The sequence below is a fragment of the Coturnix japonica genome, chromosome 12 (assembly GCF_001577835.2).
Source record: "Coturnix japonica isolate 7356 chromosome 12, Coturnix japonica 2.1, whole genome shotgun sequence".
NCBI classification, from domain to species: Eukaryota; Metazoa; Chordata; class Aves; order Galliformes; family Phasianidae; genus Coturnix; species Coturnix japonica.
In genome coordinates, this window is record NC_029527.1 from 11,474,782 (window position 1) to 11,501,457 (window position 26,676).

The 26,676-nt window shown below is 43.1% G+C and overlaps 1 protein-coding gene across 20 annotated transcripts in view; it reads right to left on the bottom strand.

The window, feature by feature from the left end:
- The window catches only part of MAGI1 (membrane associated guanylate kinase, WW and PDZ domain containing 1), a 284,497-nt gene that overhangs the window by 19,580 nt on the left and 238,241 nt on the right, over positions 1-26,676 (bottom strand). For 15 of the 20 annotated variants that reach the window (XM_015875219.2, XM_015875214.2, XM_015875216.2 and 12 more), the window contains 5 exons: positions 16,941-16,972; positions 10,977-11,193; positions 5,333-5,410; positions 2,516-2,607; positions 1,683-1,875 (listed from right to left, as the gene is read on the bottom strand). In XM_015875219.2, the coding sequence (XP_015730705.1) occupies positions 1,683-1,875; positions 2,516-2,607; positions 5,333-5,410; positions 10,977-11,193; positions 16,941-16,972 (612 nt within the window). The remainder of the gene's footprint in view (positions 1-1,682; positions 1,876-2,515; positions 2,608-5,332; positions 5,411-10,976; positions 11,194-16,940; positions 16,973-26,676) is intronic. The other 5 variants (XM_032447344.1, XM_032447343.1, XM_015875218.2 and 2 more) reach the window with 1 other exon arrangement.

Here is a 26,676-nt window from a genome sequence, read left to right on the forward strand (position 1 = left end):
CGCAGGCATATGGAGAACATATTATTCTCTCCCTCTTTGCGGCAGCCTCTTATAGTCTCAGGGAGTTTAACACCTCCTCCCCCTTCTCTGCTTTAGGCTAAACAATCCCAATTTGTTCAATATTTCCTTGCAGACCATGTTTTCAAAAGCTCTCCTTACTCTCCCTGGTCCTCTGGACTCGCTCCAGTTGGGTCCTCTCCAACTCAAACATATCTTTCTTGAAGTGCTGGACCATGTTGCAGCTGAGACATCGTCTGCTGGGAAAGCAGGAGAGCTCCCTACTGCCTACATTCCAGCACAACGTTGTTCTTTACCTGAGCCAACCCCAGGTAAGAACAGTTGCCCATGATAATTTCCACTTCTGATTACCCAGCCAGATCTCCACAGTCCAATTCTGCAGCTGAGAGCAACATATTGCACCTGTCCCTATGGAATGTCTGACTCCGTTAACCAGGTTGCTTGTTGTTTCTCCAGTTTGTCTGGTAAATCAAAACTAAGTAGCTTAAAAGCTACTGCAAAAACAAAATGGATACCGAACAAAATCCAAACTGTAAACCCATGATCCAAAGGAAAACAAAATATTCTTGAGAGTATATGATAGCATTTGCATATTCAAAGTATGTACTAAACACATAATATTCTACATATTAAGAACATATTCTACGTATTAATTTATTCTACACATCAAAAGTGTATAAATGTTCCCCCTGTATGGATCTCAGGCTATGGAGTACCCATTTAGGTGAACACTTTTTCTAGTTGGCATGTAGATGAGAGGAGCAGTAAGGGGACCAAAATTCAAGAAAGTTATGCTGGAATATGAAAGCTTGCAAATGTAAGGTGAGAAAAGGGATACTGAATAATTTATTTCAGAGTAAGTGTCCAGATTTGAAATGATACAGAAATAACTCTGAACAATCCCCTGAATGAAATAGCAAAGGTTTATATCAGAATCTTTCATGCATCTAAATCTTTCATAATTTCCAGCCTGGAGGCTGTAAAACTAGATATAAAATCCGTGCACAAAGACAATACCACCATTCAGCTGCCCCTCTCTTCCTCTCAACCCCCGTCTCCTACAACTTCCCTCACTTTGTCTGGAATGATACACACTCCTATGATGTAGACTATTAGAGCAGGGATATAATTCAGCATTTCACCCACAATGGGAAGAAGGTAAGAAACCAGAAGTGAACAATTATTTAATATTCTGTGGAAGGCACTCAGCTGTGGATAAGAATAAAGACATGTTTTAGAGGTACTGCTCCAGTCCTGGCCTCCACTGAGGGTCTCATTTTCGACCTGTTGTATTAATATTCTTTAAGCCTGAAACACACCACTGCCTGTTTTTCTGCAGATGCCTGAACTTGAGAACTACGTATTCAATGTATATAATATAAAGGATATACTGTGACAGAACACTTCCCTGTTTTAACAGAAACACTTACGAAGACTGAAAAAACACAAGTGAAACAGAGACGGTCATGACTAGGAACAAAATACTAGATACCCATTTGACTAAGAACAAAAAGACAAAAGGCTAAAAACAGCCACAAGAGTTAACACCACGTTCCCTGAGCTTTCCCAGCATTACAGAGAGGAGCTTTTGTTCTTTAAACCGTTTGCTGAACAGATGGAGTCTGGCAAGAAAATCCATCCCACTGATGGACACGGCAGCCTACCTGTGTAAACTACTTTGCGCCTGACGGTCAGATTGACGTGACCTTGCTTGGCTGCCTGTTGCATAAGCTGGACAACAAGCTGGTGTGATTTCCCAACCACAGGCGTCCCATCCACACAGATCAGCTCATCACCCGACCTCAGGCGGCCGTCAGCATCAGCAGCACCCAACGGTACAATGTGACCGATGTAAATCTGACAAGTTGGCACAAATAGGAAGAAAGAAAGAAAGAATGGTAAATGAGAACCATAAATGCTCACTAGCCAGCTGAGTGCAAGAGGTACACTAATTTAGTGGGGATCAGAAATTGTTGACAACTGGTCAGGATTGTTGCTAGTGTGGAAAACAGCCCCATGTTCAACTGCAGCCAGGATGCTGACATCTTTTTGCTTTAGGCAGTCCAGTCACTCTACTGACAGACAGCCTTGGGAAAAGTGTTCAACCAGACAGTGACCAGTGGTTAAAAGCACTGAGATTCCTGTCAGGGAGCTGAGATTGAGTTATCCTTCCAGGTGCCTCCAGGGTTTACAAGTTCAGTACCATTTGCCTGTCCACCAGTTTGCTTTGAATTGCTCTGGTAAGAGAAGGATTAATGGAAACTATTTGTAAACCTGCAATAGCAAAGGAAGTCAAACTTGTTTCAGATATGAGGATTTGAGTCTGGTTATTTTTGAGAGGGAACAATAGGGAGAAGTTATGAGATACATTAAATCATAGCCCACTGCTTATTTTAACAAGAATGCCACAGCACAACTCTGCACATTTATATTGCTATTGCTGTGATTCTGGAAGACATGGGGAAGTTAAAACAAGCCCACTTCTAGATGTACTCACAGGTTCTCCAGGCTCATTTCCACCCAGAATCCTAAATCCAAAACCGGTTTCCTTTCTCCATAGAAAGATATCCTGCTCTTGGTAATCTGGAACTGAAGGAAAGAAAGAAAGCTATTAGTTTTAATAAGAAACAGAACTATATACTCATATCAGGACTACTCTGACGTATAACGTAGAAGAACCTGCTGCACAATTTTAATCATTAAATGAGGCGGCCTTGAACTTTCAGACATAATTAAGAACATCTATAGATTTAAGTAGTAAAGGATTATTCCTTAAATCACGATGAAAAAATATCCCATGGTTTCTACTTTATAGTTGTCTAATTGTGATTTTATCACTGTACTTTTTACTTTCATTGGTATTAGCACCATTACCCAGAGCAAGAGTCTCTTCCAAACCATCAATACACGTGTGTGTACAACACTGAAACATTCTGTCGGAAACAATACAGCTGCCTCCTCTTTCACTGGAGACAAAAGAGCCACTTGTTCTGACTTCTACTGTTTAATTAACTTTCGCAAGCAGTGTTTGCTATCTGTCTGCTGACACTGCTTTAAATAATGACGGGACAGATCCCCAGCTGGCGTAAACCAGAAGTGTTCCTCTGGAAACAGTGCAGCTCTCCAGCCTTGCTTGTTTATGGGTTTTATAAAACCACTGAAGAGACAAAACCAGTTGGAAAACATGAAGAAAGACCAGCCTTACCTACTCATTAGTATGGAACACCAGTGAGGTTTTTACAATGAATATTACATACAGTGAAGCACTAACCTTGAAGTGCGGTTGAAATGTTTCATATTAACTTATTCATGGCTGCTTTCATCCCTTTTTTAAAATGCAAAATTAATTGCTAACATTAAATCATATCAGAAGACAAGCTCACATTCATTTAATATTTATTAGTGGGTATCTATAACATTGACTAATTTTGTAACAATCCCCTCCCAAAATTTATAGCTAATGATCAGAAAGGCAATTCCTTTACAAGTCAGCTGCCTATAGCTTTAGTAAAGAAAGCAAAGTGTATCAGCCAGAAACATAATTTCAGAAAGTGCAGCTCAGATACTGGATGTAACACATCCAAGAAAACATGATCTACATTTCTGTATCTATCAGCAGATAAAGGATTTGTTTTCCATTAATGCTGGGGAGTGTCCAATAGGGCCCTAACTGCATTTTAAACCACTAGTGCCTGCCGCTTTGGGTTTGGTCTTATGGTGCTTTTCAGTGTTAAGGTTTTTATTGCTTTTCAGTGTTAAGGCTCTGATGCTCCCTCTTCAATGACTTATCAGTGGGTCTTAAAAACAGGAACTCAAGACCTGAAAGCACTGCAAATTGCAAGAACAGGCGAGCGTTCAGGCACATATCTGGTTTGACATTTTCATTCAAACTGGTTCATAGCCCCTAGTGTTACATAAAATATTTTCACATTTCAGGCATTTGCAGCTACAAACCAAGCTTGATCCCTCTGCATGTTACCTTGCTGAACCACAAGCTAATTTCTGCCCAGCTACAATTACGGAATAACCAGGTGAGGAGCACACTGGAAGCCTTTGCAGTGCATTAGTTTGGCTGAAGGCAGCTTGCAGGGACAGCCCGACAGCAGAACTCAGACAATGAATTAATTGCTGTTTGTCACTGCCTTCAGTGAGTGGGAGCGTGAAGAGCAGACACACTGGGAAGTGCCTCTCCAGCATTTCGCAGGCTTTTTTGGCAAAGGCTGGCCCCAACCAATTAATAGCGCAGGTTGGATCTGTCAGAGGCAAAATGGCTTCTGCAGAGAGCTGCAGCGTGGGCCTGTTTTCTTGGCCTCTCTCAACACCTTCCCATTTGTTATCTCTCCAGCCTTGCTGAGCGGTGCCGTATGCTCCTGGTTTGGCACCATGAGCCAATTAGCGGCTGCAGGGAACAGTGGCACGCCAAGGTACAGCAGTGGGGCCAACAAAACACACATCTACACCCAAAGCTGCAAGATCATTCACAGGTTGCTCCTTCTGCTGGAAGGATCACAGGTTGGTGAAACACAGACACAACAAACACACAGACAAAACACAGCGTGAATACAAACCCAACAAAACTCCTTTTACCACTTTTTGCTCCAGCTCTGCAGTAGGTGATGTACTGTGAAAACCCCATCCACCTCCGTGCTGGAGAATCACATCAGCAGCACTTCATCAGAGAATCACAGAGTTGTTCTAGTTGAAAGGGACTGCTAAGGGCCACCTGGTCCAACTCCCCTGCAGTGAACAGGGACACCTACAGCTCCATCAGGTGCTCAGAGCCCCTCCTGCTTGACCCTGAGTGTCTCCAGGGATGAGGCATCCACCATCCCTCTGGGCAACCTGTGCCCTGTGCCTCACCTTCCCCATTTAAAGGGAAAACTTCAAGGTGGTACTGAACTCTTACGCTTAAAATGAATGAAAAAGAGGTCTCCTGGAGAAATTTGTAACAACTTAGCACCTTGACATGATATAAACATGTACACAGCCCAAGGGGGTAAAACTTGCCAGTCTGCTCATCTTGTCCTTAAACCAGACTGCTCGGAGAGCCTTACAAATGTGGTAAGAAGCGTTAGGTTGGGGCTAGAAGAAAGGATGGAAGGTGTGAGTGCTGTAGCCCTGAGGGCAGGTTCAGGATGGAAACAGGAAGGTGACATCCCCACCACCACCAGCCAGTATGTAGCCAAGCAAGTGCCTTGCACCTCCATGGCCAACCTTCCACACTGCTCTGGTGATGAAGGGCCCCACCATGGAGCGGTAATGAGACCAGAACAGAACACCATGGGACACAGATACATTCCCGGCACAGTCTTACATTCTCCAAAACTCGTGGAATTGATTTCTCTCTCTCTCTCACCCTTGCTCAGTCCAGTTGCAGGCGAAGGTGACATAGCTGTAATATCAATTTTACAGTTTTGCAAAGCTTAATGTATCTGTTTTCTTGTTAGTTCATTTCATTAATTTTGACTGCATGGATTGTGTTAGGCTTGCATGCACATAACTGCTAAGGTTATAGCTCTATGGATAATTAGATACATCTACATCTACTTGTACTTGTGTGTGTACACGTGGATACATTATAAACACACATATGAATTTATACATTTATGCATATGCCTGCAGGCATATTTGAGACTCATCGTTTTGTCCTTAAAAATACTTTTCTACCAAAGAAAAAAATCAACATCACAACACAGCAAGTTTTCCGAATGGGAACCTCTTTCTCTAGCGTTAAAAGAAATTGAAATGCATGGTGAAGAACAATGAAATCAGTGATTAATTAGGGGTGATTTTAATTAAACTTCCCCTATATAAAGTTTAGAAATTATCACGTTACATATAAAAATGTTCTGTTTGAGATCAGGTTCAAGAAAGGACGGATTCAGAAATATCAGTATGAGCTTGCTTTAGTCACTAGCTCATCTGAGGCGGCAACACTTCCAGTGACTCACATCTTGGCAGCATGCAAGAGTTTTAAGGCCCAGATTCAGTAAAGTATATAAGGACACACTTGAAGTTACAAATGGATAGCCTCACTGGAGCTGCTGGAGAGTTTAGGTGCTGAAAATATCTGTGATTTTGCCATAAATCCCATTAGTCTCCTCATTCGCAGGAGAGACCCGCTTTCTAAACTATCCTACTGCACAAAAATCAGGCCTCTCTTAAGCAGACATCCTCCACATCTGTGTGCTCAAGTGCATGGCTCTAAGTGCTGTCCCCCATTCATTTAATAAAGGAGCCAGGGACCGCTCACTATCGCCTTTAAGTCAGCCTGACCAATTGTGGTCAGGAGGTGGCTGCAATTTCCTGTGAGAATTTCTCTCTTCTATTTAAGTTAGAAAGTACTGAATGTTTGGTACCACTGTGCAAATAGTTTTAATTCTACGTACTTGCTGATGAGTGAACGCTACACACTGAGGTCACACCTTGTTTGTATTGTTTTAATTAGATCTGGGGAGAGAAAATCCTACCAAATAAATCACGTGCCTGAAAATAAAATTCTAACATTAAAGATAAATTAGAATATTTTAAAAGCTTTAACAATTATCCATAGTGTTCTGCTTTGCTTTTAATTAAATGCTTAAGCCCTTCAAAGGGATTCATTAACACATCTGCAATTCAGATTAATTCGTTTTGTCACTGCTGTTTTGACAGATGGCCATATGTAGGATATGGTATTTTGCAAAGCAATCAGGCCTCATGAGAAAAATTTGACAACAGATTGTGTTAATCTTTGAGGAAGTTTAATAATACGTTGAAAAATAAAAAGCATATTATAAAAATATATTTTCAATAAAACAGTACAAGATTTCATAACTGCAGCTCTCTTGTAAACTATTCAATTACTGTTTGTCTCACTGTTTGCTCTTCACGCATCTTATTCCTTGGTCTTGGAACTGTTCCATGTTTTAAGCCTCGAGGGCTCATCCTTCTCTCTGATTCACGAGCACAGCCCCCATGGGCAGCAGCGAGTTACCCATCGAGAGGAGCTCAGGCAGCTGAAACTTTGCACCAGCAAAGAGTGTGTTTGTTCCCACCACCAAAAGATCTGTTTTCAAATTCACTCACCACAAGGCTGGCTATTCTTGAAAGCCTTAATCCATCAAGCATTGCAACTCAGGGCCATACTGCAGCACAGCGTTTGAGCTCAGTCTTAGCCTTAAAGCATCCAAGTCCCTTTTGGTTTACAGCTTAAAATTAAGCTTTGTTGGACAGCAGCCTGAGCCCTGAGCACTTTGCAGGGCTGATCCCCCCACTTAGGGGAGCAGCACGTGAAGGACCTTAAGGTTGCAGTTCAATTTTGCTGCTGCTCAACCAGAGCCCAGACACAGCTATGGAGCCATCACTTAGCTTCGCATTATTAATTCTAGCTTAATTTTTCTATTTTCCTTCTTCCCTTTTCCTTTCTTTTTTCTTTTTTTTCCCTAGGCAATGTCTATAGCTCCCTCCACAGAATCTGAATTCTTCCTGATATTAAGATGCATTGGGAAAACTGAAAAAATAGATGGTTTTACAAAATTATTCAGCACTTTTGAACCAAATTCTCGTCTGCCAACAGCTTCAGTGAGACAAGCCAGATAAGTCAAATACAGTTCTCTTCTATGTAACAGTGATCCAAAAAAGAAGTCAGAGAAATGAAGAATGCACTTCACCAATCCTGAAAAATTAAATGGTTGCCTGTGCGCATCCCATGTCCTCACCATTAACATTAATAACAGTGAGATGCACTCCCAGTCAAAAGGCGGTAGGTGGTCATTAGGGAATCAGGGTATTCAGTACTTTTTAGAAAGATCCTGGAGGAAATGTATTCACATGTCAAATTAAGCCTCTTTATATTATAATTTTAGATGGAAAAAAATTCAGGCTGAGTTGTGGCTAATGAATTCATCTTTCTATGTCAACTGCACTTGAAAAACTGCACTATGTTCTCTTTAGACTCAAATGAGACTAAAAACGCTGATGATGATCTAATGCTCTGAAATTCTCTCTTCATTATGTTTTTCATGTATTTGAACACAGGCCTATTTCTGTTTCTCGGCACACTTGTTGGGGACTCAAAACACTGCCTTTTGAAAGACCATTATTATCCCTATCAGGTTTACAGAAAATGTAAAGCAATGAATCAACAGGCAGCAAGCACTATGCTGGTCAGGCAAGGAGAGCCAACATGGGGCTCCCTGGACTCACCCAAAGCCCCAGACAAAGGATGTGTCAGCCAATCTCAGCACTGGCACGAGGGTGGCAACCCTCTGCTGTGCAACCAATGCTCATTTACCATCACTCATGTTTTTGTCAGAAGAATTCAGAGACTCATATCTATCACCCAAACCAGGAGATGTTAAGGGAGAAGAGATACCGACCTCAGCCTCAAAGCCAAGCAGAATGGGTCCTCAAGCAAAGAACTATGACTGCTCCACCAGAAAGCAAAGGAAGAGATGGGTTTGAACTGAACTGAAGCTGAGTGAAAACACACAGAACCATACAGGTGGGGGAGACAGTGAAGCTGGAGGCCCAGGGAATGGTTTCTCCCACCCCACAGCTTGTAGTGCTCCTTACAAGCAGTTGCTGGGAAATGAGTCTCCATGGGATAATTCACTTCTTTCACAGAGCAGCCAATATTTGTCCACTTTTCATGCAGAAGGGATACACAGAAGGAAACATAGTTGTTCACCCCAACCTCCTCAGGTCCAGGAGGTGCAGGGTTTCAGCTGTGAACCACAATCTCCACTGACAAGACTGAGGAGTGGGGATGAGAGGTAAGGGCTTGCTGGGGGCAGGAGAAAGAGTTGGCCCTGATCAATAAATGAAATCATCTGTAATGCTTTGGGACCAGACCATGAGAAAAAATGCAGTGTGTCTGTCAGCCTTATTCACGTAGGCTATTGCCTTACTGGTTTCCTTCAATTTCCATTCAGTGCAGCAAAGTGTCAGCACAAGGTGAGAGCATACGCTGATCCCCAGGGAACAGGTCCCAATTCAGCTTAGAGGCTGAAACTCAACAGCTCTCAGACACTCCTAATGGCATGTGCAAGGAGATATGATATAATCACACTTTTGACATTCTCATAAAATAGAAATGGATGTATGAAACCAATAAATCACCAAATACACCTTCCTGGTAAGGAAATGGACAAAACGCTGGCAGCAAAGCATGGATGTCCAAACAGATAGGTCTCACCTGGAAGAGAGGCAGGAGATACGGACTGAAGCAAAAGAGGAGGACTGATCTCACTACATGGATACACTGGCCACGGAAAGGTGCAGGGGCAGAGCAGATCCAGCACAGCAAAAGGCTGAAGCAGAGAGGATTGTGGCAGAGGGAGAGATGGGTGTGGGAAAATGGAAGGTCAAGAGATGAGGAACAGGCTCTGGAAGGGCTCTGCTCACAGACAAGGACAAAATCTCTACAAGATACTGGCAGCCATTGAGGAAAGAGAGAGATTTAGCACATGGTGTTGGAGGACGACACTGAAGGTGACAGCCTGAATGTGCCTTTCAGGATTTCTCCTCCTCGGCCTCAGGATTTTATCGGGAAAGACAGGCAGGAGTTAATGCTGCTAAGCTGATACTAATGACTAATTAGTATAAGTTAAACTGTTAATTAGAAATCAGCGAAGTAGCTGCAGGGGTTCAGAGGCAATGCCTGTAGAGTGTCTATGGGAATGTGAGCTGAGCAAGGATGATGCTGGTGCCATGAGATGGCCTCAGCCACCTAGGCAGGGCTAGGAGGGGCTCTGCCCACAGCTCTGTGGGGCCGAAACCCCTATCCCTATTCTTTCTGCCCATCTTCGCCATTTCAATGAGACACACATACAAGTTCAGTTACAGCACTTCTCTGTAGACCAGCACAGCCAGCCCAAGAGCCTTTGTGGTCAGAAGCACACCTAACCCCTGGAGAGGGAAAGGAAGCAAAGCACAGAAGCTAAGACACCTACAAACTGACTGAGATACTCAGTCTGAAGAGATGCATCTTCAGCCAAGAAACCATGACTCATCGTTTAATTTTTCCAGGACATAAGATCTAGAAGTGATTCATTTGGTAAGGAAAAAAACAGTCCTATCATTTTCCATTCTGGGGTAGTGTTCATTTCAGATCATTTCTACCAAATTCCAGTTAGCAGAATGAAAGTAAACTCTTACGGTACCAAGACTTTGAATCTGCCTTTACAGTAACCACAGAAACTATTGCCCTTGGAAATGAACCTAAAACTCTTTAACTCTTTCTTTAAGAATTTGTTGCAGATTTGTCCATCTTCAGCAGTGCAATTAAAGTAAAGCCAGAACTTTTATTTTGTTTGCAGAGAAGAACCTGATTGAAACCATATTTATAGCCTTGGAGAAGAGTCAAAGTCCTTCTGAACTATTAGCCAAGTATGCAGATTATTAATTGCCATGAAAGCCATTCACAGTATGCATTTGATATCTGCACTGTTAACAGTGTCCTCTTTGGTCAAAGTAAAATAGCTTAGCTGGATTTTCTCCTCCATAGAGTGAGACTGGAAAGCATCTAATATGAATTTCAGCAAACTAAATACTTCCCTTCCTCACCAAAATTCCTGTGCGTATCAGTTAACGAGTCTTAACCTCAACAAAAGAATTCAGGATCTGGATAATAAACTTGGAAATTTTCCTTCAGCTTAATTTACAAGCAATGAAAAGAAAAAAGAAAAAAAAAAAAAAAAAAAGGAGGGGAAATAAAAAGAGCAGTCTTTAATTTAATGGGATTCTTGGTGTTAAGCTTTGGTCTAAGCACCTCTCTCTGGAGATGATCGAAGTTCATTCCTTACCCGAAATGAAAATGCCCCTCTACCAGTCAGACATCGCTGGCAGATAGATTAACACCCCGAAGCCTTCTATTTGCAATATAGATCTAAAAGACGCAGCTCTTTGCAAAGAAAATATAGAGAGCGCAGCTGCCGTAGCCGTAGCCTTAGCAACCACACCTGTTCTATACTCACGTCGGCTTTCATACATGCTCCTGGACTGGGCCCAGATTTTGAACGGATCTGGCTTTTTCTGCCCAGAAGCGTCGGGTTGGTCGGCAGCCGGTGGCTCAGTGGCGGGGTACTCCGGCAGCACCTGCGTGCTGTGAGCGGGGGACGCGGTGTGCCCGCTGCGGTGGCTGGAGACGCTGTGCTGACAACTGTTTTGGCTGTCTTTCCTTTCAAGTGGTTGCTGTAAGGAAGAAAGCGAGAGGAGAGAGAGGGAGAACAGACGGTTATTGGTCTTTGAGTGGGTGTTTTCCATCAATTTTTCTCCCTCCTTTGATCAGGCTTTCTGCGTGCACGTAAGTAAATATATAAATCACAGTTCTGCTGCCACCGGTTAATGCTGGGTACAATTAAATTCCCCGGTGACACATTTTGATAGACTGACAGAAAGAGATATGCAAAACAAAGTCATTTATCATAAGAAAAAAAAACATGCAGTTCTCCATCTTGCACATAAACCAAACCTCAATCTCATTCTAGGTTACAAGTTTCAGCACACTTATGCCTTCCTACGTAAGTCAGAAAAACTCAACCACCTTCTACTCAGATCACATTAAAGTCTGACTTGAGCCTGCAAGTAAACAGAAATACGACCAAATTTCACTGTGAGAACTTGAGTGGCTCCCTGCAACAGATCCAAGTCCTTACTACAAGAAACACTTTTCCCTTGCAGCCCCCACACTGCAAGTGGGCTAACAACAGAGTGCCAATTTCGTGTCTCTGCTTCCCAGAGCATCCAGAGGATTACAGCAGACCTTCACAAACATGAAAACGTCTACTTGAGGTTTGATTTCTTTGTTTTATTTGAGCACATAAAGAAAGGAGAAAATATGTGCCCCTAATTCAAAGCTTATTGAAAAGCAGTACCTCAAGAGCTCTGTCTGCTCAATATTTAGCTAAGCAGGGAACATAGTTCCTAACTTTGCAATGGTGTGGTCAAATGAAGCACAGATCATGCTTGCATTGCAGAGAGAGAGATGCAGCTTAGTGGGCATGGTGGTGGTGGGCTGGTGGGCTGACTAAGTGACTTCAGGGGTCCTTTCCAATCTTCATGATTCTATGATTTGTGCCACTCAGTATGCAGTGAAGTCCTCCCTCACAAAGAGCTCCCCAAAGGCTTTTCAATGGAGATAACCTTGGCACCAAGGCTGAGTTCCACCTCTCACCTGCTCCAGCACAGGGAACCAGCGTGTTGTTCTTACAACATCCACAATTTCCTGGTCAAAAGGGGTCAACCAGAAAAAATAAACACTCCTGGTTACTGAAAACACTGCAATAGGAGCTTCAGCTTTGAGAGACGCTGCCACGCTAAACCTAGATGGTGCAGGGAGCAAAGCAGGGCAGGATGGGCAGCTGAGTGCACATGGCTGTGGAGACCTATTCTTTTGCTCTCAATGCAAAACCTCAGGTGGCCAGTGCTCCACCACAGTGGGGACAAACTGATAACTGAGGAGAAAGTCACCACACCAGTGTGAGTCTTAACAATAATATTTTCTGGTTTGCAAACCGCACATCTTTTTGGCCTTACATTGAGATAGAAAAAAAAAAAAAAGAAAAAAGCTCCAGCAGTCCAAATGGTTTTGACATTGCAGCCTCACATTCACATCGCTGTTCCACCACTAGCACTTTTTTAAATGCTATCTCGATTGACTAGAATGTGAAAATGCCTTTGTCCTTTAAAGTAATTTTGAACAAAGCATGCCTGCTGTGATTACTCATCCACAGACTTTAGAATACAAATATCTGAACCAATTTCAAACATTTTTAGCTTTTTAAGTGGTAAAAGAAGCTAATTCACATGCAGCCCTTCAGTCTTTAAATGCAGCAGTTTAAAACCCTGCTATGCTGCAGATAGTTACTCCTTTGTAATTTTTTATTTTTTTTTTAAAGGAATACAAATACAACAAACAAAGAAACAAACCCCAGCCCACATTACAGCTCTCCATCTAGACATCTGGATTGTTCTGTTTGTTTGGTCAAACTACTGAAGTAACTAAAAGCATCCTGTGAAACTTCAAGCCAGTCTCGCTGGAAATAGCTGGCTTATAGAACCTGGCGTATAGGAACTAAGATGGGAAGCTTCATTCACCTGCTGGGGGAATCTTGAGAACTCTCTGAAAACTTTCTGATTTACAGAGAAACGAAGTTGGAACTTGCAAGAGTGCTCCCACCTTATGATATGGAAGACCTAAATATTGAACAAGCTATGAATTCTGTTTTCTATTTGGGCTGCACATGGAAGTCAGCACATCTCAAGCAAAACCACCTCAAATCAAATTAGGGTTGCATCTGCAAATACACAGACATTTTGCAAGAAAAAGGGGAAAACTTCTTCAGAGGGACTGTTGCTTTTTCCAACAGTAACATCTTTAGAAAGGTTGAAATGTCTGTCTGGGAGCTGAAGAAGACAAGAGAAGGGGAACTGAACTGCCCAAGGCAGCAAGAGCACCCCTGCCTGACTGTGCGGAGTCTGTGGTCTTCTCTAGAACTACAGATAAGAATAAATAGCTTGCCAAAAACCTTTTCTTGACCAATACTGGCTAGAAATGAGGACCAGAATGACATCACCAAGTCTGCCTAGGCAGACTGCACACTGAAATAAAGGTGCTGGGAAAAACCATTTACATTGCTCTTGTATAAGAGCCAGGACTGAAAAAGTGGGAGACTGGAGCTCCTCATGCTCTATGCAAGCCTCAGGTCTGAGAATGAAATTTAGGGATGCGTGTGCTGTCAGCTTCCCTATGCCTATGCTGAAAGCTTGTAGTGCTGATCCTGCAAAATTTAAGTCTATATAGAAAATATAAAGGTGGCTGCAGGTGGGGATGTGTTGGATGGAGAAACCTGCAGCACAACTGAACACCTCAGGCTGTAGCACCTGGGTCCCAGGTATAAAACTGCTAGAGGGGCGAGCTGCTGAGGTTTGCTCATGCAGGGAAAAAAAACAAGGTTTTTCAATGGTGTGGGAAGCATCACACATTTATGTGCTGTGAACCAGTTTCTCCTGACAAAAACAGGACATCAAGCAGAGCCCCAAGTACTGCCTATCCAGCCAAAACACGTGGCATGTCTCTTGTCAGGGACAGGCTGCGCATAGGAATTGCATTTTGGGTCACCACTCAGCAATGCTGACAATGTGCTTATTTAGACCCAAAAGAAAAGCAAGATGTCAGGAAGAACGTGGCACTTTGTCCTCCTGCAGTGATAACTCTTCTAACAATCGAGCTGGGGAGTTTTGTGCTGTTTGGGAAAGCTGGTGCTGGTGGTGGTGACAGCAAGCAGAGCCGGGAATTAGAATCTTTGCCCCCTGGTGGAGTGTTTTGATGCAAGCAACCAAAGGAAAAAAAAAAAAAAAAAAGAAAAAAATGAAAGAAGAAGAAGGAAAGAAAAGTTTGTTTTCATCCATGTTATTATAACAGGATAATTGCAGGGGAAATTGCTACACAAAGAGAACTTGTTCATCGAAAATGTATACCCACAGGCAGTCAATACAAAAACACCGTCTATTTGCATTTAAAGAAGAATCAATGGGGACTGAGCACAAAGCAGAAGCACAGGGTGCTGCAGATACAGCCTTGGGCACAGCATAGGTGGGAGGAAGGACATGAAGTGCCCAGTCCCTTGTTGGGCTGCAACTTCAAGTTCTGAAGATCTGGCACTGAAGACTAAAAAAAATACACAAATCATTCGGCTCTTTCACCAACATTAAAAACCTCTCTCAGAAGCTAAGAAACACGGCAAAGCTTGTCAGAAGATGCACAGGCTGAGAAATACAGCCCAGGAAAATTCAGCCCAAGGTAGAAAACAATTCCCAGACTTTGCCACAGCTCCGCATGAACAAAGACACTTCCTTCATGATGGGATGTACCCAACAGCCTGCAGTCAGCCCCGTGGGAATACGGGAACGGGGCTGGTAGCTAAAAATAGTGCCCGGTGGAGAAAGAAGCAACTGACAGTAGTGAGTCGGGAGTGTGTTGGGACTTTGGGAGAGGATAGGGGTAATGTGAGCAGACTTAGCACTGAGCTGGGAGCTCGTGCCAAATGCATCCCAGCAGGGACTACTGTGATGGGACTAGATGGGATAGGATAGGAACAACAATGTGCAATGCAGCAGCACAGTGATGCAGTGGTGCACATTGTTGCTGCTAATTGTCAATGCAAATGATCTGGCATGCAGGCAGCAGGAATAGGAGGCTCTACTTCTAGTGCATCCTGTGCTTCCAAGGCCATAGCATCACCTGGGGCTATAGTAGAATTTACAAGACGGAGCCTAAAGCAAGGCATTAGGTGAGGAGAAGTGCACGAGGGGCTGCTCCCTAGGGCTGACCATCTCCAAGCAGACAGGAGGAGGCAATCTACTACAGCCTGCAGACAGGTGTAGCCCTGCAGCCTCTTTGTTCCCCAGGCAGGATTACACGGGTTCAGCTGCTGCTTGGACTCAGGGCTTACTCTGCCTCCAAACAAACGTGGGCAGAACCCAGGGCTCAGCTGGCACAGTGGCAGCAGCCAGACTTGGAACCAAGCGCCGCAATTCCGGCTCCGACTGGGGGAAAATGTGCGGGCGGGAGCAGAAACGTGCCAGACACGGTCGTATCCTACACACTGGCTTCTGTTTTACCAAAGGCTGAATTAATCCCTGCATATGACATAGAAGCGAATGCCCAGGGTCTGACATGCCTGAGCCCTGCAAGGGAGCACACCCCGCGCTCTGCCTCCCCACATTAATGCGAGCTGACAGCGGTATAGGCCTGCCCTCACGTGACTGTAATCAGCGCTGCCCTAAGCCATCAGAATCACATTAATTATTGCAGGGCTTTCTTTGGGGAAGAACAGAGAATTCGTATTGTAAGCAGGAGCCTCCCGCTCAGCCCCTTATTGAAGCTCTTGCCTGAGTTGCAGCACTACGGCCAGCACCCAGCTCTAGGGATGGACTCTGATCCTTATGGACCCCTTCCAGCTCAGGATATTCTATGATTCTATGACATGAGTGTCCTCTCATTTGCTTGGTGCTGGATGCAGGGTTTGGTGCCCATCAAGGAGTGTGGGTGAAGTTTGGCACCATCTTACAGCACAGCAAAAATCTCTCCTGCGCTCTGCTTCCCCAAAGCTACTGGGAGAGAAAAGCCCATTTTTCCCCCACCATCAGAAAATTAAGAACTTTCAAGTTCAAGTATTTCATTTCCTTTAAAACAACTGATTTCTTTCTGTTGCATTTAAATAGCATATTAATATCTTCCACAATATCATGCACGGAGCTTTAATGACACTTTAGATCACAGCTTGCATGCTATTAGCTAACGTGTCACCCAGCTAACAGCTTTACATGGAAATAAGATCAGAAGGGATAAGAAAGGGATAAGAAAACACCCTTTTTGTTTTTTCTTTTACTTTTTAGTAAGGAAACTCACACCTGCAGCACAATCCCGCTCGGTAGGAAAATGCCTGCGGAGCAAACATTCAGACTCTATTCACATGAAGCTGCACACACGCTTTGCGGGGCTTTGTCTCTCCCAACACAGCGCACGCTGCTATATTCTGCCTGTAATCCAGCTGAGGGCATCCAGGAAAACTCGGGCAGTTAATGGGAAAGGTTGGTGCCTACAAACACCCAGCAAAAACTGCTATCTGGCAAGAAGGTGGAGCCTCCCAGCTTTCCAAAAGGAAACAATAGTCTTTTTTTTTTTTTCTTTTTGGTAAGTTAAACAGCAGAGAGGCTCATCTGCCAGGAAAGGGGATCTGCAAACCTGAGGCTTTATTTGCAAACTGCACTGCATTCCCCCTCCTATCTCCCCGTGCAGTACGAGCTGTGCAAGGTAACCAAGGCTGCAACAGAACGACAACTTAAAAACAATTGAAACCCACAAAGAAAAGCAGCCCAACTCATCCCTCCTCCACCCACACAGATAAACACACATAGCAATGAGAAGCACTTACCGACTTTGGGCTCTTCTTTGGGACTGGCAGTCCTGAAAAATGGCAACAAGGGAAAAACAAACATTAGCATCTAACCGTTACCTTCTTGCACAGACCAAAAAAAGCCACAACCCAACACCCGCTTAGGTGTTTCATCCGAACGCAGCCATCTGCAGAGTTATGTCAGCTTTCACTCTCGCGTCGGAGTTACCAGTCTGTTCATATCGAATCAAAGCCTGGGGAGAGGGGGAGCGAGCACGGCAGCGGGGGCGCGGGGGGAGAGCTCGCTCCGCATTAGCGATGCTGACTTGTGCTGCAGCCGCCGGGTGGCTGGAGAGGAACCCACAGCCCCAGCACAGTCCCAGGCACTCCCCCAGCTGCCGGCAGCCTGTGCTCCCAATTAAGCTTAGGATGTTTCCTTTTGACGCGATCCGCTTGTCAATTGCACCGAGCCAATCACAGCGTTGCAGGGGGAACAGGTTGATTTTTTAAAAAGTATTTTGCTAGAAATAGATTTTTTTTTTTCCTTTTCTATTTTATTATATTTTTTTCAATAAGTGAGATGTGCATTGAGCTGGGAGGAGAGGCGAAACAAAAGCATGCAGAGGAGCGAGCTTTTATCCCTAAAAGCGTGAACGCTACGGAGAAAACATGCTTCCTTCCTGCCCATCCTGAGTATAAATGTTTGAAGGCACAGGTTTTATCTGCCAGCTGCAATTTCAGGGCTTGAAAGCAGCACCGTGAGTTCTAACCCCAGGAGGATGCCAGGAGGGGGGCTTACACAGGTTGCAATCCATGCAAAGGGAGAGAACAGGAGAAGGTTTTCTCAAGGACAGTTTTGCATTTTGGAGCAGCCTGTGACAAGTGTGAGCCAAGGGAGAACTCAAGTGGGATTTCTACCAACTACTTCGCATGGCTCTGTTCCCAGCAAAGCAGACACTTGTCGGGGCAGTTTGCCTACAGCGCAGGACAAGTTGCCCCCTGGGCAGGCTGCAAATACTCCCCCTCTCCTGTGCTGCTGGAAAGGAAGGGAAACCCTGCTTTGCTCTGCACTCCAGAAAACAACCATAAACCAAAACAGAGATCACCCTCCACACTAAGTGCTCAGCGATTCAGACGTTTGAAATCTGCTTTTGTCTTTAGGATGCGATTTATGTGGCGTTTATGCTGCATTATGTTTACCACTTCATGCATTTTGTCTGTGCTAAGAACCATGCCCTCATCTAACTTTTGCATGGAGAATAAAATACACGATGCAAGGAAATTACAAATGCATCTTGAAAGAAGCTCATTTTAAGGTAATTAGGGAAATGCTAGTTCTGAACTGAGAAGTTCCACAATTAAACACGATAAACAGAGCTCACTTTGCTACCTGCTCACAGACAGCTATGAAAACTGAGTATTTCAAATTAAACACTTGCCATTTTTGAGGAATATCTGCACTCTGCACATCACTCTGGTGCATTTCCAGGCAAAAGCAAATACCCCTCCAGGCAGTGATTGATCGAGGGGCAGCAAAACATCAAAACTGTCTGAACTAAACAACTAAGGCTGCAGCTTAATTTCTGCTGACAGTGACTGTGCTTGCGTAACAGGCTTTAAAAAGTAAAGCCCTAATTTTTAACAGGCATCATTTATCATAGACATAAGCACACAGATAGAAATTCTCCCTCTCCCTCCTTCCACATGCATGCACACACGTTTACTCTCCCATTCCAAGAGATGCTCTTTCCTATTAAATCAATAGGTAGAACAGATCTCCACGCATGCATGCACCCTTGGCTGACCAATATGAGCCTGAAGAAGTACTACAGCAATTTAAATGTTCATTGCAAAAAATAAAGCTGCGATGCAGCTGGGCTGTCGGTTCTAATCGTACCAAAATTAACTGCGTTTCAGCACAACCATTAGATGTTACAATTTACTAAGTACAAACTACTGAGCAAACCTTTCCTTCAAAGTTTGTCATTAATTTCAGCTGTCCCAATGCCAAAGAGATGGGAGACGGTTGAAAAAGGACAGAAAATACACACGAGGCCATTGTGCAGTGGATGCTTGGGAGGCCGATGAATCTCACAGTGTCACCACAAAGCAAGCAGTAATTGATTTTTTACCAAAATATGTGGCTGCAGAGCATGTTTACAAACACTGCCGGTTTTTCATGGGACAAGATTCCAGTCAGGGGGATAACCTGCCTGTGCATTTTCCTGTGTTTTTTATTCACCTAATTAGGGACTGATTCCAACCCCTCAGCTCTTGACACAGCAGGCAAAATGAGCCAATGATAGGCATAATGTGTAGTTTTCATGCTTAGATGATGGAAGGGATGCGGTATTTAACAGCGAGGAACACAGAGCTTCCATAGGTTCTAATTCCTGGGTGTGCCACTAGCAAAAAAACACCAAGCTTTTCCAAAAAGTTTATGGCAGAAATAAGTGCCCACAGCTCTGAATTCAGTATGGTGTCAAAAATGAATTACATTCATCTTTCTACTACATTAACCACCTCCCATCACTGTTAATGCATCAGGCACTGCTCATGCCATGCAATGCCTGGCTGTACCCATCCTCCCCATTCTCTCCTGAAAGCTTTTATGAGGTAAATGGACCACATGCAGACTTGACACCCACTTTGCTTCTCTTTCTCATTTCCTAGTTTTCTAGGGGTCCAGTCATAACACTCCCATCCCTTGCAGCTAAAAGAAGCCACAAGGCTTTGCTGCCACTCCTCAAATCAGATAATGGAGCTGTAAGAGTTGATATCAACGCTGCTTGTAATGCTGTTCTGAGATTTAAACCATAAAGACATCTATCAGTTGAAATGCAGCTCCTAATCTTGGGGATTTTTGGAGGTGCAGATGATAGAAGATGGAAGGTAGAGCCATGGAAGAGGCTCTTGTCATCATAGAGTTAACTGTGTTTTAAAACAAACTGGCACATCTGGTAAACAATGTCAATATGACCTAAACCCCCATGAATGGGCTCATTGTAGCTACTTACAAAATGTGACTGGAATTAAATTAATTAGAAAACACAAATTACTCTCCTCTAAATAACAATGTAATAAAGCAACTGCTTAATGAAAAATACCAGTGATCAGTGAGCAATCCACAAGCACAAAAAAACCTCACAGGCTCGTCAGTAAGGGAAGAAAGGCTTCATACAAGGTTAGTCAAAAATGAGTCAGAGGCAAGGATCTAAATTAAACTAATTATCACAGAGATTATTACATTTATCTTAACAAAAACCTCTCTCTTTTTCCCCCAGCACTCCCTAAAGCTCTATGTACAGCTGGCTGCATCCATCTGCTCAACTACATTTTGTAATACAGGGAACAAATGCAAATCCTTACACAAGTTCTGTACCATGACTTCAGCACTCTTAATGCCTTTTTACCCATCAGGAGCAGCTCTTCTGTTGGGAGCGATGCAGTGCACAAAGTGAGGCCACAATGTGGTTCATTTAATACTATTCAGCATGTGTTAATTTTGCATTCTCCTGCAATAAAACTTTTGATGCTGGGAAGCTGTAAGTACCCCAGCCCGACCTGTGAGGGGATCATGGAAACACCCAAAGACAACACTGAAAATAGTCCTGCATTATGTTTGCCTGTTACACGTGGCAGGACTTGATTTTTACAGGAATATTTTCTCCAACCCTTCGACTTCATGCAACCAAAATAACACAGGAAGACCACAATACATGGCAAATTCTCTTCCACTGAACATATACAGAATACGGTGTGTAACTACAAATCAGCACCATAACCTGGGCTGGATTTGCGTTACAGTTCTTAGAAGGCCACAGGCACTCAAATATTTCCCAGATGGACACCAGACACATCATTCCTTGTCCCACAGCTACACACTATAGAGACTGTGGATCAAAATGACCAAAGGCTGAGACCAAAGTAAGACATCCAGTCCTCCCCTCTGAAGGGCTCGGTCACATGAAGGTCAGATGGCAAGAATAGTTCCCCCTTCACCACAAATATATAAATATACTACAGCAAGGTTTAGGCTGAAGCTGAAACAATTCAATACCTGTTTGTACAGTCCATCAGAGGAAAAAGTGCCAGAGATTGCTAAGAGCCCATCCAGAAGGAAGACATATTTACTGCTTACAATGCCAACTGCTACTGCTAAACGTTCTGTTTTTGTTTTGGGGTGCTTCCATACACAGAGAAAACCACTAATTGTGATGAGATCTTCACTTCCAGTGATCACTTAACACTTCCAGTCAGGGCACTCTGTGCTCCATCTGTGTTCAACAACAAAAGAGCCGTTGGTGAGCCTAGGTGTAAAGGTCACCTCTTTGGTTTTGCCATTATGTATGAAGCTCAGAATGCACAGCAGCTGAAAATTAGGTGGAGAAGAATCAAAATGCAAGGAATGGAACATCCCAGACCTTGTCATGAAGGTTAACATTTACAGAGAAAATGTTTCTGCCTGGGAAAGAAAACCAACACAAGTTTTCTAAACGGTGCTGCTTACACTGCACTGAATAAAAGCCAAAGGCTGTATCAAAGAAAGGAGACACACTGAAAGACGAGGGGTGAAGTACCAGAGCCAGGGAGCACACAACTGGCACCACACATCGATCGCGTTTTCCTGCAAGCAAAACAAGGAACTCTAAATAATTAACTCTAATGGCCATTAGTGCTGCAGGGGGCAAGGGAGGGGAGGTTGGTGGTGACAAAGCAATCCCCTTGGTTCTGTATAATCCACCACCGGAGAGTTTTTTATAAAGGACAAATATTATCGAACAAAAAATAGATGGAAGCCGATCTTTTCCAGACTGAAGTGCATAGCAGAGTAACAGGCAGCAGGAGACACAAGTCTGCACATAACCACAAGGAGCACCACCAAAAAAAGAACCACCAAAAAGAGAAAACCTTCTTTGTCCCTGCCCATCACCCTCATCTGCAGGAGTGTCCCTGTACTAGCAAAACTTAGCTCTGCAACACAGGCTTTAACTGAGAGAATAACGTACATGGAAGGAATGTAGCCCTGCTATAAATCAAGAGTGGTAGCTACCAAATAATGTGAAAATGCCATGTTTCTCATGCTAATGCTATATGCTAATGTTAACAGAGTGGCGTTTTCAAGAGACCATCTCAGGCTTTCTTAACCCACTGGCACAAGCAAAAAACATAATGAGGCATAGTACATTATCATCAGCTAGACTTTCAGTTCTAGGTGCTTTAAAGATGCTTAATTGCGTTAACACAAATTACTCATTCTTAGCTAGGCTGTCAAACAACTGCTTGCAATCCCAAGTTCAGTCATATTTCAGCATCTCAAACCAGAAGTGATTCTAAAGTGATAAAAAAAGATATAGACCAATAAAATGCTGTTTAATTACTACAAATATATAAATTTAACTATGTTGTAAGAAACATATGGCAAATCCAAGGCAGTAAGGTAATAAAGCAATTGAGAACCAGCGTGACCCCTCATCCACCTAGCTAATGGCTGGAACCACATCAACCATTGTTATGACTCCTTTTATTTATGAAGTTCATTAAAAGAAGAGGTTTTCCTAAAGCCCAAGCTGTTGGAGCCATTTGTTTAAATGAAAATATTGATTAATATTTAAACAAATACACACACATCAGATTTCTTAAACCACAGGAATCTGAGAAGGTGAATATCAGAATTGGGAAGCAATTAGAAACCCTCATGTCCTTTGCATATACATACACGTGTGTGTATCCATGTGAACACCTGTATTAGGTATATTTTTAATGCATTTTCATGGGCATAAAGATGTGGCTATGCATGAAAACATCCCCCCTTTCTCACCAGCACACAAAACTGTGAGTTACACACTTTACTTCTGGAGCTCACCACGATTATTCACTCAAAGAATTAATTATTGTCTCTGAGGTAAAGTGAAACAAATCAGGGGTTCCATTTCTGGCTTGGAGAGTCTTGGTCCCAAACTCCACCTAATCAACTGGCTGTCCCATGGCATGGCCATGCAGGTCCCAAAGGGAGGTGGCACCTGATGGGCTATCTTAGGGGTCTCTCCATGCATAGCATAGAACAGGACACTAGAGGATTTTTGCTGCTGTCACATCTGTATTTATCCTGCTCATCGACAGTGTTTGTCTTCAGACTTATCACATCATCGTTACAAGGTGTATATTCCCATGGTCAAACCTGTTTGGTTTATGGTGGGTTCTATTATTTCGTATTTGGAGATCAGCCTGTAAATAAGGCCCTCCTGGCATTAGTTTGCTGTTGATATTAATAAGTAGCATCCCATAACAATATGCTAATATTTACAGAATGCTTAGCCAGATTCAGCCCTGGGGCACGCGCAGACACACATCACACACTGAGACAAAAGATCTTTACAAGAGGACAATGAATTTGCACGTGCTTTCAAGAAACATTATCAATTTAGAGTACAGTTTTCTAGGAAAATAGATTATCAGCTCACTGTAATTCCAAGTATGTAACTGTGCATCTCAGGAACTAACCTTTAAGGATCAGGATGGAGTTAAAACTTCCACCTACCACATCCCTACCAACGTGACCTTCCTGGTCATGGGAGCACCATCCCCAGCTGCACCATCGCCCAAAATTCAGCCTTCTTGACCCAACCCATCTGCACTATCTGCCCTGCTAGCTCCCCATGTTCAGCTCGAGGTACACTGCAGGTTTGCTAGCACAAAAGTCACTGTTTTAACACTCTTTGTTATCAGCACCATCACAAAGAGGAAAACACCAGACCAAGGAAAAAGAAACATTAAATGAAGAAATAGGAAATCCTAATGGAGAGTGCAAAATTAATAAATAAATGGATTTAGAATAGAATTAAAGACAGGAGGACATATATTTAAAAACAATCTGTCTCAGAACAAAACCATCTACTAGTGCATTATAAAACCATTCTTCTTCCTCACTTTTGCCCATCTGCTATTGCTTCTAATGAGTCTCCAAATGTGTTTAATTACAGCGATAAACAAAGACCTTTCTTGGATTCCTGATACCTCATTAATTCTGTTATGACTGGTTATTATAATGCCAAATCAGGGCAGCGGCCACTGCACCAATATGCATCGTGGCTGATAAAAACCCACTCTATGCACACCAAAATGCCACCCTGGAGGGTATAAGGGTAGGAGGAAAACTGGGTGGAATAAACCCCTTCAAGCTGCACAGCTCCAAGTCTGCTCCATTTGCTGTGCAAATCAAAACGAAGATGTGGGAGGCACATCTTGAGTTAAGTCTGCCTTATCTAGTGCCTGGTATTAGGTTCTGCTGTGCCACCTTGTGTTATATCACATCACGTTTGATTCAAAACAACACCACGTGGGTTTGGGTTGCTCCACTTCTACCACTTCAGCATTTAATAACAAAAACAAATCAAACATAAAGGGGGGGAGGGGGAGGGAAACATACACACACACACACACAAAAAGAAAAAACAACCATGAAAAACCACAGCAACTTTCAAAACCTCAAGATAGGGAGTAAAAAAGGGTATAGGAAGAATTTCAGAGCTCTCATTTTTCATTTGCTAAGCAACCTCCAGTTTTGTCCGCATCTCAGAACACTCTGCTTTTGGAAAGATAAGGTGGTTCATGCAATAAAACATCCTGACGTGAAGATATTCAGGCATTTCTTTCTCCCAGCGTTCAGCAATTGCTTTGGTTTTCTTACTGATTGCAAAGCAGATTCCCTGCCACAGAAATGCAGCCAAGCGTCTAACGCGCACAGTGCTGCTATGGCGTTGTCAGCACGCAGCGTTATGCCAAAGTGAAATCATGGTGTGATTCCAAATATGCTAATTGCTCATCTCCTTCGTAATCAAAGCGCAAGGTTTCCTCCCGACCTCGAGGCACGCTTTGCAAAAGATCTGCAAAGTTTGGGAAACTCTCTCAGCCCTTAAAATTCATGCAAAGTGTGCAATTAAATGCCAAGCAGTGAATCAGCAACTGTTTCATTCCGTTCCCCCCTTCCCAGAGACTGGAGCTTGATGACACATATATCTGCAGGACATGAGCTGGGGCATGGATAGGCCACACTGCCACAAAAATGCAGGGCAGCTGATGTAAAACAAATGCTGACCTGGAAAGCAGATTTCACAGGCCTTTCCACTTGCCTACTCATTTCTAGAAGAGAATCGGTGCAAATAGAGTTAATGAAGGGCGGCTGAAGCGAAAACATTTGTGCCTCAAATGGAGAGCAGATCATTGTCAGTACCCTGCATGCGCCACATCAACAAGAGATGGAAATTCTGCCTGCAATTAAAATGTTCACCTGCCAACAATGCCAATTATCCTTTATTATCAGAATTGTGATGTTATGAAGCTGTTGAGCTTTGGAGTCAGGTGCTAGTATGAAAATCTGCGTTGTTTGATGCTTCTTAACCTTTAGGGTTGAGAAAAGGCAAATGAATATGGATAGTAGAGGCTTGAAATAAACAGACAGAATAGAACTGTAGAATATCAGAGTTGGAAGGGACCCTTAAATGTTATCTGGTCCAATGCTCCTGTTATACACAAGGACACCCACAGCTCCATCAGGTGCTCAGAGCCCATCCAGCCTGACCTTGGATGTCTGTAGGGATGGGGTACCCACCACCCCTGTGGGCAGCCTGTCCCAGTGCTTCACCCACCCTTATCTTAAAGCACTTTTTCCTTATATCCAGTCTAAATCTCTCCTAATTTTCAGGCCCTAAATGAAGTGTCTTTTGGAGGTTGACACTTGAATTTGCCTCTTCCTTTTTTCAACGTGATGCCTTGCATTGAGAAATTCCAGCACGGCCTGGTAAGACTAATTAATTAGTTCCTGCAAATGCACCATTTATATGAATATTAGTAATGCACATCAAGCTATTAGGTGCCGCAGCAAGCTGCCAACAATTACCCTTAGTGCCTTACAGGCATTTTGTAGGCATCCAAAGCCTTGGCGAAACCCTACTGCCTCCTGCAGTCAAATGGGAGCCTTGCCTTGTCATCAGCAGCACCCAAATTCCATCCTTCATGTTTCTGGTAAACACATTTATCCCAAGCCTTGCAAATTCAGATCATCAAAAACAAACAGCTAATGTCACAAAGATTAACACCTGTAAAGCACTTTGAAGGAGAAAAACACTGCATAATCCCCAAATATTACATTATTTATAAGATGACCTGATTTTAAATGTTAAGTTTGGCTTATTTTTATCACAAAGAAAAACAAGTTCCTGCTAGCTTGCTTTACAAAACCAATTACCAGTGATCATTGTATTGTGCTGCACAACAATATGCAGCATTGCCCCAAAAAGGCATATCTAATGCTCCAGAGCTGTTTAGCGGAAAATTAACTTGCACGATGTATTGCAATACAGGCAGACATGCAATTCTAATAATGGGCATGAACTTCAAGCTTCTCTTTTAAAAATATAAGAACGTGTTAACATTTTATTTCATCTTTTCCTGACTTCAAGTGATTTCTGTATTTCTGCTCCTCTACAGGCTGTCCCTGATCAGAATAAAGCTGTAAGAGAATAGTAAATGCGGCATCAAGACTCGCTTCAAACTTATTTTAAAGTCTCATCAGCTATTTTGGCTTTGTTAGAATGCAAATCCATTCAGCAGAGAGAAGTCAGTAAAGAGTGACATGGTGGCATGGAAAAAGAGATGCACAGGCTTCTGTATGAAACCTGAGAGGGAACCCACAATGTGTTAGGACTGTCTGAATACAGAAAGCCAATGATGCAAAACACTTAAACATATTTAAACATATATTCCATCTCATTTT